The sequence below is a fragment of the Charadrius vociferus genome, unplaced genomic scaffold (assembly GCF_000708025.1).
Source record: "Charadrius vociferus isolate BGI_N301 unplaced genomic scaffold, ASM70802v2 scaffold15, whole genome shotgun sequence".
In the NCBI taxonomy this organism is placed as follows: domain Eukaryota; kingdom Metazoa; phylum Chordata; class Aves; order Charadriiformes; family Charadriidae; genus Charadrius; species Charadrius vociferus.
In genome coordinates this window covers 2,837,654-2,850,128 of record NW_009650064.1, presented here as the reverse complement: position 1 = coordinate 2,850,128, position 12,475 = coordinate 2,837,654, and the positions used below count along the sequence as shown (strand labels likewise).

The 12,475-nt window shown below is 37.0% G+C and overlaps 1 protein-coding gene across 1 annotated transcript in view; it reads left to right on the top strand.

Annotated features, from left to right (window-relative positions):
• FZD6 (frizzled class receptor 6) overlaps positions 1–6,178 on the top strand; it is a 27,938-nt gene extending 21,760 nt beyond the window's left edge. The window contains 4 exon segments of the mRNA XM_009891812.1: positions 673–1,690; positions 3,658–3,806; positions 5,089–5,517; positions 6,022–6,178. Coding sequence (XP_009890114.1) covers positions 673–1,690; positions 3,658–3,806; positions 5,089–5,517; positions 6,022–6,178 — 1,753 coding nt within the window.
• The last annotated feature ends 6,297 nt before the right edge of the window (positions 6,179–12,475 follow it).

Here is a 12,475-nt window from a genome sequence, read left to right as displayed (position 1 = left end):
TAAAAAGGTCACATATTGTGTCCTATTAAACCCTTGAGCAATTGAGTCTTGTGCAATTTTAAAATGAACATTATGGAGCTAGAAAAAAAAATTGCCAAAATAGCAATCATTTTTTACAATGCTTGTCTTTTCTGCTTTTGTCTTTTTCAGTTAGGTAGTTTTATTGTTGTCAACAATGAAATATCACTATAACACAAAAAATTATAATAATAATAATCATATACTAGTCATCAGTTAATTCTAGATACTCAGTTGTCTGTCTTTGTTCCTTGACTGAAGCTTGCCTTTGTCACGAGATTGTTTGCTGTCTCCAAGTCTATTGTTATCCAGACTTAAAAATATCAACTACTGTAAATATTTTTATGTAGATATGTAAAAGTTTAGTAGAATTTAAGACTTTAAAAGAACAATTGCAATTTGAGTAGCGTTTCATAAGCGATAAAACAGTGAGAGAAAAACAGTTAAATAGCTGTCTGAAGTATTTTGGACTGAAAATATTTGAAATCTGTTTTTTAGAATGCCACCTGATTTTTTACTTATAATGCACATTTTGCATTATCTACACAGTTTAATAGTGTTTAGAATGAGATTTTTTTTTTCATATTTCTAAGAAATAATTATAGTTGAGAATGAGGGGTGTTAAGATATTTCCTCTTCTATTTGTTTATGTAGACTAGTCAATTGTGATGAGACTGTTCCTGCCACTGCTGCTGTAACCACAAACATACACGGAACTCAGAAGACCCCAGGCCAGACCCGAAGGGATTATGGATTCTGGTGTCCACGACACTTACACACTACCAATGGACAAGGCTACAAGTTTCTAGGAATTGATCAGTGTGCACCCCCGTGTCCCAATATGTATTTCAAAAATTATGAATTGGATGTTGCGAAAAGCTTCATTGGAATAGTTTCAATCTTTTGTCTTTGTGCTACGCTTTTCACATTCCTGACCTTTCTGATTGATGTTAAAAGGTTCAGGTACCCAGAGAGGCCAATCATATATTACTCCGTCTGTTACAGCATAGTCTCTCTAATGTACTTTATTGGATTTCTACTTGGGAACAGAACTGCCTGTAACAAGGCAGATGATAAGTTAGAAATCGGTGAAACAGTTGTTCTTGGCTCCCAAAACAAAGCCTGTACTGTCCTTTTCATGGTTTTGTATTTTTTCACTATGGCAGGAACTATATGGTGGGTGATTCTTACAATCACTTGGTTCCTTGCAGCAGGAAGAAAATGGAGTTGTGAAGCTATTGCACAAAAGGCCATGTGGTTCCACGCAGTTGCGTGGGGAATACCTGGGTTTCTAACCATTATGCTCCTTGCAATGAACAAAGTTGAAGGGGACAATATCAGTGGAGTTTGTTTCGTGGGTCTCTACGATCTGGATGCCTCTCTCTACTTTGTCCTTTTGCCGTTGTGCCTTTGTGTGTTTTTCGGTCTCTCTCTTCTTTTAGCCGGTATTATTTCTTTAAATCATGTGCGTCAAGTCATACAGCATGATGGCAGAAACCAGGAGAAGCTAAAGAAGTTTATGATCCGAATTGGAGTTTTTAGTGGGTTATACTTGGTGCCACTTGTAGCGCTTCTTGGATGCTATGTCTATGAACTGGTGAACCGAAAAATCTGGGAAACGACTTGGGTATTTGACCACTGTGACCAGTACCATATTCCTTGTCCTTACCAGGCAAGTAGCAGTTTCCTTTATAAATAATACTAGAAAGTAAATTAAGAAAAACCCTTATGCATCACCATACCTACTGTGCAGTTAGTAAATTATTTTCACATTAAGCAATCAGTTCAAGAAATGTAGTGATAGTTGCTTTTTAAGTCAAAATCAGTGGTATTATTTTTGTACTATTGTGTTGGGGGGAGGATGATTCTTCACAGTATCTATTCCTAAAAGTAGTTGCTCAGTATTTGGGTTCCTAACTCAGTATCAAAGTACCTAAGGTGAATTTCCATCAATTTCAGTTGAAGCTGAAATCTTGAAGTGATTCTTGAAAATTGAGTTGAAGTTGGATTTAAAATGTTGCTTATAACCACAGATTTAAAATCACTTTTGTCTTCTTTTCTTCAAAGTATAGAGGTGTAAAGCACTTGAAATTACAAAAGAAATTTCCAGTATATTTTTTTCCATGATAGCTGTCATATGCAGGCTGATTTTCCATAATGTGAAGATGTCTTTTTAAAAACCAACCAAGCAATAAAACAACAACAAAACAAAAAAAAACCACCACCAAAAAACCCAAACAAACAACCCAACAGCACTTTAAATTGTGGAGGTGTTCATATTTAACATTTGACTCTTAAAAAAACAACATCCTCGGAAAGGCTTTTAAAGTAAATCTGCCCATGTTCAGTATTCTCTATGGATTAAATCTCTTTTAAGTCCATAAAACTCCCTGCAGTCGCAAGTAATTTGTGGTTTGTTTCTTTCCATTTAAGAACGAATATGAAAGACACCATCAGTAAGAGAAATGCAGGTGTCTCGTGTCATCTTTCATTGCTTTGCACTCACCATCCGTGTTTTTACTGCAATAAACTATCATTAAAGAGGAATATAAACAGAGGCATTATGGAATAATAAGGTTTGATCCTTCTACATTCTTAAACATTCTCTGTGTTGAAGTCAGTGTAAGCTGAGAGTAGCACAGCTCACAGATTTCCTGGTTATTTTTGCTTCCATTACCATTCTTAACAAGTGCACTTTGTCTTCGGTGGGTTTTACGCTGAGCTCTAGATCAACCTAAATGGTCCAAAATAGGTTGAAAAAAAGGCTTTTATGCTTTTTTTTTAAAAAAAAAAAAATGTTTTGTAGTGCTTAAATATAACAGCTTGGCTTAATAACACAGAAAGAGCCTTTCATTAACCTATGGGAAAGAGAGAATAGCAACAGGGAATGTTGCACAAAGACACACTTAATGGGACCTGTCCCTATAATAAACAGTGTGTGCTAACTGTGGAGTAGCTTAAAGTGGCATGCTTGGCCTTGGCTTACCTGAGATAGCTTGTAGACTTTTATTACATTGGCCTGATCAAAACCAAATAAAAACAAACTTCAATGTTACCTGGCTAACAAAAATAGTAACTTTCTTAGATGGGACTGGCAGATAAGCCAGGTAACGTAAATTAAATTTGCAGCATGGGAGCAGAAGATAATAATCTCTTACTGGGTTAAACGTCTCTGTTCCTGTGATCCTGTTCTGCAAATAGGTGGATTAATTTTGCAATAAACAGAAGACTACTATGTAGTTCCCTGCGGCTCCATGAAGATGCTGTCTAATCTGATTAACTCCCAACTCATCCACTTTTTCTTTTAAGTTGAAGGGATAAATCTTATACATACAAACTATCTCTGAAGAACATGGTTACTAATACTATTACCCCCCCCCAAATTATCCTTCCTTTCAATTTAAAAGAAAAATATTTCCTTCTGACTAATCTCCTCTTTGTGTATTCAGCTGTAGACATTAACCAGGTCTGACTTGACTGTACATGTCGAACATTTGTCCGCAGTACAAGCCTCAACGAAGAACAGCAGCCATAAGGAGAGAGTGTCTCTCTTAAAAATTTATTTGTTTTCTGCATTTAAAAAATAAATCAACAGGTATATTTTCTTCTTTGCATTTATTAAACTTTGTTATCTTTTAGGCGAAGGTGCTAGCAAGACCAGAAATATTTTTGTTTCTGATGAAATATTTGCTGACATTAATTGTTGGCATATCTCCAGTCTTCTGGGTGGGAAGTAAAAAGACCTGTTCTGAATGGGCCAATTTCTTCAACAGAAACCGCAAAAGAGAGTAAGAACAATTTTTTTTATTCCTGTTTTTAAAATGTATACTTAAAAATAAGTTGGATTTCCGACATGTTTCTTTAAATATAGCTCAGGTAACCAAAATGTTGCCCTTAGATCCTTTCTCTTTCGAAGTCTAGATGCTGCATATGGGCAAAATTCCATTGGAGTCTATGAAAGTTTTACATATGTGATGACTTTTTGACAATATTCTCAGAGGACAGACAATATTTTTCTCTGCTGATTGGTTTTCTTTCATGGAGCAAAAGACATATTGTTGTGTTCATCATTGGCTAATACATCTCTGGTTTCCAGTCGAATGAGGGAAGATAATTTCAGCCATCAATTTAGATCCTTTGATGTGTTCTGACTACTTCATTTGGCACAGTACTTAGCTGTGTTTACTATCATGCAATAACAACATCCTCTGCTTTTCTCCTCTGCCAGGGTTGTCATATTTTAAAATTAATTTTCATTGAAGCCTCCTTAGATCACTTTTGTCATATTAATCTACTCTTCCTTATTTTTTTCTGAAACAGAATAATTTGGTTTTATTACTTAACTTTAGTAAATTTATATCTATGGATTTAAACAGATTATAAATGTAATCTCCATTTCTTGTAGTTGTCACTTTTTCCATTCCTTTTTATTCCTTGATTATTTCTTTTAAGATTATCTGTGTTACTCATAAATTATCCTGTGGTTTTAGATCTTTTATTTTTTTGGATTTCACAAGGCAGCAGTCCTTAAGCTCCTTTTATTTTACATCTGCATTCCTTGATGGTGAGCTTATAGCTTCCTTTCCCTCTCCTCTCTTTTTTCCATTTCCTGTATAATTTTTCTTGTTTCAGATGTTAACTACTTTCAGCTATAAGAATTTAAAAATACTGAAGTCAATTTTGTAATGCTTACTTTTTTTTTCTTTTTTACCTGAATGAGGTTTACTTTACATAAAGGTAATTTGGTAATACAGCAGCTTATGAGCTAATCCTGCTTTCCTCTCTTAGATGATTATTCTACTGAAGTCATTGGACCTACTTGCAGAAGTAAGAAATATAGAGATCTGCTTTATTTAATTGTTCCACAGACATAATTACTTTGGAGCCATTATGATCAGATACTTTTTTTCCTCCTCTTTTCATGTATTATTTTTTTCCTCGTGTTCATTAACATCCAGCTCAGATTGCATCATCGGTTGCTATTCTTTCATGTTTTTGTGTACAAAGCTATATTACGTTGTATCTGAGGTTATCCTCTTCATTCAGTTACATGCTTGTGTTTTCTTTCAGTCCAATCAGTGAGAGCCGACGAGTGCTGCAAGAATCATGTGAATTTTTCTTGAGGCACAATTCCAAAGTTAAACATAAAAAGAAGCACTACAAGTCAACGTCACACAGATTGAAAGTAATTTCAAAGTCAATGGGGACCAGTACGGGTGGCACAACAAATCATGGAACTTCTGCAGTAGCAATCACTAATCATGATTACTTAAGCCAAGAAACCGTTGCAGAAATTAAAACCTCTCCAGAGACATCTGAGAAAGAGATAGAGGCAGACGGAACATCAGTCCGAAGAGTCGAGGAAGGTGAAAACAGTGGAGATCAAATGTTATCTAGTTCTAAACTGACCATGGATCAGGTGGAAAAAAGAAACAAAGCAGATAGCACATGTGATATGAGTAGCTTGACTGAGAGTATGAAGAGAGTCGGTGAAGGAAGGTAAGGCTCCTTAACTCAGTCTTTTCCTTGTTTATGTGTATTACCACTATTTTGTAAGTTTCTATTTCTTCTCTCTGAAGAATCTGTATGCTCTTAGTGTACAATTAACCCTCAGAAGCTGTTAAGAGTGCTGTAATTCTTACAAACTATTTCATATGGCCGTGCATCTTTAGCGTATGGGCTATTTCACATTTTTGTAGGATTCTTCTTTTCCTTTTAAGCGGTGAGTGCTGGAGCTTCAGCTTGTAGCATATTTTTGTATTGTTGAACAGTGACCCTTAAGAAATGTGCAGCTGCAATGCAATCATTTTGAGAGGTGACAAGTCTGAAAAAGGCTATTGGTGACCCTAAGCTTGGAAAAATATACAGAACTGTATTGCATTTTCTTGAAAATAACATAGCTTAAGAGAGATAATTTCATTGCTAAAAATGTATTTTTTTTTTCCAGTGTAATGCACTGTGCTTAAAATTGACTCCCTGTGTTTTTTTTTTCATTGTTTACAGAATAACTCCTAAAAATGATTTTATTGAATCTCCTCCATTACAAAGCAGCTGTGCCCAAATACCTGATGTCTCACAGTCCACTTCTGTATCACTACTTGTCTACTCGGCTTCAGATGCCAGAAGAGAGTTGGATTCGGGAAACAGTTCAAACCCTTGAAAGACTGAAATTTTATATGAACATTTTAAATGTATAAAATGGATGCGGACTTTGTTACACTGGAAATAACGGATATTCTGTGCCTTATTGAAAAACACATGTATCTTGCTTTGCACTTAAAAAAAATTAAGTTTTGTTGTGGGGACAGCTAGCAATAATGTACTATATTTAATCCTATCCAGGGCTAATGGAGATTGAAGTTCTGTATGACACGGCTGGATCGACTAGCAGTAATTTAAGAAAAAGATGAGAGAAACAAATATTATTCCCAATATAAAGAACACTTTTTAAAGAATTGCATTAAAATAATGCTTAGAAAGCACTGTTACTTTTCAAGGTATAAAAGTTCCATCTATCTTTGATATTTTTTTAAAACTTGTTAATTTTTTTGGTTTGTGCTGTCTTAAACAGCAGTGTCACTTAAGTAAGGGATACACAAATTTATGAATACTCTAAATTATGTGTCATGATGGATCAATTATAGCACTGGTTTATGGTAGCTTGTACACTGAATATGAAAGGGAAACTGGAATTAGTCGTTTATTTTGTACATAAAAATGAATTTTGTAAATAACTGACGGCATAAGGTCAATATTTAGAACTACTGTTTTGTATGTATTGTACAAACTTGGTAAAATCAACATGCTTCTGTTAGGCTTTTACTAAAGTCAACAGTCCTGTGGTGATCAGACAATGTTACTTAGTTCTGAGTAAAGCAGATTGTACCTTTATATGCAACGTACACCACACACTGTGCATCTGGGGCAAGACTGGTCAGACCCCACTGCATCCTGTTACAGGGACAATGCGTTATGTGCAGCACAGCTTCAGAAAAATCCTTCTTGGAGCCCCTCCTGCTGTGCTGTTCCAGTGCCTCATGCCAAAGAAGAAAACACTACGGATCCCTCGCGGCATGAGGGACAGAATCTGAAGTGTATATGCTTTGGTTTGTGTTTGTTTGTTGGTTTTTTGTTTTTTTTTTTTACTGAGCTGCAGTGAAAGTGTATGTTTCACGTTGTTTCTATGCAAGTAAACTAATTTTTTTAAAAAATTCTGTAGAGAAATACCTTGCGGAAAACAAACTGTTGAGTTATTGATATAGAGACTTGTTAAACAATATATTTACTTAAAAGAAGACCTTAATACTTTTCCTACAAAGCTTAATTTTCTATATGCTACAGCAATATCTTTCCTTTAAATCAAAAAGGCCTTAACACATGTAGCCTTTCTTATGATAGGGTGGTTCTCAAGAGCAAGTACTACTGACGTGGATAAGAATTTCGTCGTTTGGCTCTTAAGAAATCCTGGCTCTAATGAAGTCCATGTGATTTATTACTTGAGACAATTTGGAGCCAGGATTTTGCTGTTTCCTAAACCTAAATGCCAGTGCGTTTTGTAAGACTGTTCAGTATCTTGCATTCAATTACTCATAAGAATTTATCAATATTTTTATGTTATGCAGAGAAATTATGTTTTGATTTGAGCAGCATTCACAGTGGTGCTTTGAACAGTCAAACAAAAGTGCATGTTACAAAAGTCATGTAAATGCTGAATCAACAGGAGCTACAGTTCTGATAAACCAAAGTTATTTGTTTTATCCATCATGTATTAAAAAATGAATGTGTTTACCTTTATTACAGCATCTGCATTTTAGCATTTGTAACTTATTGCCTTAAATAGGACATGCTATTTATTTTATAATTTGCCCATTGAAAATATACAGAATTCTTGCTGCTGAGAAAGATTTGAAAAATCTCCTGTGAAACTGCACACTAAGTACCCTTCGGTCTTGTAGTCACGTTTGTAAACGGGTAACTTTATACACATGTTCAGTAGTTTTGTTATTACTGTCTTTGTTAGTAATAAAATATACTGTTGTATAGTAAGAGCTTCTGAGTCGATATTTCTTACTAACTAGATGTAGCTCGTTTGTTGCTCTATTACTGTAGTATTTTTGCACCTAAGACACTTCAATGTATTTTTTTCTTAAAGCTGCATGAGGTAAGAAGTGTCGCAGTGTTTTTATCCCTCCTGTGTAAGTGAGAAATTGAGACAGAACAATGGTGGGAATTGTTCACACAAACACGGAGAGTTTTGAAGGAGTGAGAAACTGAACTAGTTCTTTCATCCTAAAGTTCAGAGTATTCTTTATTTCATGACTTCTAGTTAAACCTCCTTTAGGTTACTTGAATATGTATTTCCACGCTCTGTGCTTGCTGCCAACTTCTTACAATGTTGATACACAGTTTTAATTTATTTAATATTACTCCCTGTATTTAGGTAGTTCAGAAAAGGTAGTGTTTTTGTGGTAACTGCTCTAAAAAGAGATGAATACAAAGTAATTTTGAAGTTACACCAATACTGTGGGCATGAAAATAGATACGTTTTCAAAGAACTGTGAAATACTAAGCAGTAATCATAACACTCATTGGAAGTGAAATGCACCAGTGGTAGAACGAGACTGGAGTACTTGTGCGTTCCAGTGCTGCTGTACCAGAAATAACACGCAGACTGTGAATTCCCAAGGTGACCTTTACAGCTAAAGAGATTGTGACTCTGAATGCTTTCACCTTGAGATACCCAAGCAGTGGCTGGAAAGTTAAACAGCTATTTGAATGCCCACAAAAATGATGGGGGGGAAGAAACAGAGAGAAGTGGTGCAGAGATGAGCCAGGCTATGGAATTACAGATGGGCTGTAGAGAAGCTCATAAACAGTTTCTCTAACAAAAGGTGTTCGCGTTATTTGCTTTCATCTGTTACTTGACCAAAGTTAAAACAGAAAATAGGCAATTCATATTAAAAGGGTTTTTCTTAAACTGTAAGGATAACTTCTGACTGGAACGTTTCCATCAGCTGAAGTCATTTAACTGAGACTGGCTGTCTGCTGAAAGATGCACTATAAATCCAACAATTTAAGAGATTGATACAGCCATTTTAGTCTTGTTTTCTGCCTTTGTTTGCACAAAGCCAGAATAAAGGTTACTGACAACCTCTCCGAGCCTTGAAATGTGTGTGCCAAATGGTCTTTTACTTCTCCTTTTTCTCTTAATGCATCTGTCATAACTCACTTCAAAGTATGCGTTATGCTGAGTTTTCAGGTTGCATGTAAAAATCTTTCAAAGGACAAGATAAATTTAACAGACGCAATTGTATTTGATTTCTGAGATAAACAGCACCTGAAATCACCAATACAGTATGTTTATGGTACGTGTTGTGTATACTGTATTTTACTGTCCCATTTTGCTAATTTTTTTTTTAGTGAAAACTGGGGTGAAGTTTGTCTAGAGTATAAAATAAATCTATGCACATATTTAGAAAAAAGTAGTCAAAGTTTGAAAAACTAACCCAGGATACGGAGAAAAAAAAAGTTATTTTCTTTATATTTATAACATTTAAAAAGTGCTATTAGCAGATAATAAGAAAAATATCTGCAGTATTTAAAACCTCTTTAAATCCTTTTGCGTTTTGAAACGTCAGAAAAACCCAAACCAATTCAGGAATGGAGCACTAACAAGCTGAAGCATCATACTATTTCCTTTGCCAATTGTTCCACTGATTTACAAAGAACTGTAGGTCCTTTTTCTTTACAGGATACAGAATATAGTTGGTTTAAAGACGGTCAAATCCAGTTGAATTTCAGAAAAAAAAAAAAAAATTACAAGTCGAACTTCCTTAATAAGAGTAAGTTTAGCATTCTGCAAAGCACTGAAAAATGCAGTAGCTGAATAGGATGAGGGATCACATTTCCCTTTGAAGTTTGACCACCCACTCTCAATGTGCAATTTTGGATCGCTGCACATCAAAGGAGAAATGTGACGTCCCTCCCGTGACACTGGCCGCTTGTTGAATTGGTCTTTGAAGGTATCCGGCCGCTCTCTCTTTGGCTGCGCTCGCTGGTAAAGATCTCTGCCAGTGTTAACCACTGGTATTTGCGGTGATTTAGACAGCTGGCACCAAAGGTGGTTTAGAGTCTCACAAGAATAAATGTTATTTTCCGTGCATTACCTTTTTTGCGCTTACTCTCACTTTTATTTTTGTCCCTTATTGTACTTATCTTTTTATTAATGGACTAGAGTTTAACTGTAATTAAAAATAATGAAGTTGGGTAACCTATACCCCACCTTTACATGCTCTCTGCTTTGTAGCTCTTGAAGCGGAGCTCGGAGTATCTTTCTGATGTACATCTATGAAATCCGCTTCTGTACATTAACTGGATTTTACTTCCCGTTAAAAAGCGCTTTAGATGCAAAGCATAATTAAAGGATTTAAAACATGCCAGGACATTTATATCTGAGCTCTTCCTTAATGCTTATTCCCTGTATTTCATCTTTGTTCATTGAAACTAAATCTAAAGTAAAAGTTTGCTTTATTTCAGGTCTTATTAGTTAAAATAAAGTAATGACAAGCATGAGATAACTTTAAACAGACAGAGATCTGCCTTCATTAAACGGCTCACAGCTGCTTTCTCAGCGCAAATGGAGCTGCAGAGGAGCACAGTTTCTGCCAGAAGAGCTGTGTGGAAGCAAGCAGGGTTTGTGGAAGGGAAGTGCTGAATGGGTACTTGGTACTGGCTGTGGGTGAACTGGAGGGACACTGGTCTCCAGCCTCAGGAGCATACGCTCAGGTGTGGCAGCACAGTTGTGAGGGAACATCAGTGTTTTAAGCGGAGAGGAATACACTGATGTATTAGGACTCACTCTGGACATACAAGGTGAAGAGAAATGGAAAGAAGAAACCTCACTTCCATTAAGTAGGTTTGTAAGTTGCAGAGGTGATGGTGAGATCATTAGACACAGCCACCAAAGGGACCATAAGAGGGAAAAATATGTGCCATGTTCCATCATATATGAAGGATGACCAAAGTATCTATGTTTTTTTGAAGATAATGTGCATCCCAGTTCATCTCCCTGATGTCCTGCCTGACCACATGAAACTGGATCACAAGAAATCACGTGGGTACAAAAATAAGACACTGCAGATAGGTGCTGGAGGAAATGATTAAGTTAATTTGTTGATGGCTTAGGCTAACTGGCAAGCTGCATTGTCTGCAGACCCAGGTCTACTAGTATCATACCTACTGTGCAAAGTGCATGCAAGTCTTGAATGACCCAGCCGAAGACGGAGGATTTGAGGATGCTGGAGCAGCTGAATGGGTTTCTTGGCACTGGGTTTGAGTCACCAGTGTTGCTGACTGGGCACAGTCCTCTCTGGGACTTGCTCTCCTTCCAGATTCCTGCAGGCAGGGCTGCGATCCAGACTTCCAGCTAAAGAACGAGTGGATGCACTACAGGGAGTAACAATCCAGACACGTGTCATCCCGTGAAACGTGAGGCGGTGGCACTGACAGGGGTGTGACGTGCTGGTGAGTGGATGAGATGCAAATGTACTGACCTGGCTGAAGTCAGGACTCACCATGGAAATTAATCAGAGCTTTTTTTTTAAAAAATGTGATTTTAGTAGGCAAGGTCATTCTGAGAATGGACACTCTGAGAGAAGCTGATAGTCGAGATGAGGTTCTCTATGGAGGGGAAATGGAAAGTCACCAAGCCGCTAGGAAAAACCACGAAAGCACACCCAACAAAAAACAAGGGAGGACTTTGCCTTTTCAATTAATATAGCCTCAACAGCATTAGATATTTTTAGGGCACACATAGTGAATGTTTCTCTACTTGGCAATGGGAAATTGTGAACTCATAAATGAGATTTTTAATCAACCAAGAGGTGCTGTAATTACAGCAAAGTTACAGGGACAGAAGTAAGGAAACCACACTAGAAACAAAGTCACCTCACAAAAGCATAGTTAGATGAGCACCTGCTGTAAAAAAAATAACTCAAAGAATGACTTGAAAAGTCATTTTTCTTCACAGGAACCTGGTAGGTCTTTTGCTGTTCTGGCCAAACAGAATTTCGTCTCCACATGAGTGAGGGGTTCAGTGTTCTGCTTGAGCCTTTGCGGTGCCATTGCACTACTCAGTTGTTGACACAAGTCAAGTAAGATTTCTACTTTAGCACACATAATAATTATAATGCAAGAGTTTATCTGTTGGAGTATCCTCAGGGCTAGCTATGGGATGACCCCACTGATCACTGAGGTGAACCTCTCTCACTGTGCCCAACCCAGCAGCCCCTGTAAGTCCATTGCCCTTTTGGCCACAGTGGGCCATTGGTGAACAGCTGAGGTAGGTGCTGCCCAGAAGCAGCACAGCCCTGCTCACAGCAAGCCATGGCGCTTCTTCACTGAGGTCAGGCCGCCTGAGGGGGACAGTGTGGCTCTGAGAAGCCGGGTCTCAGGAATG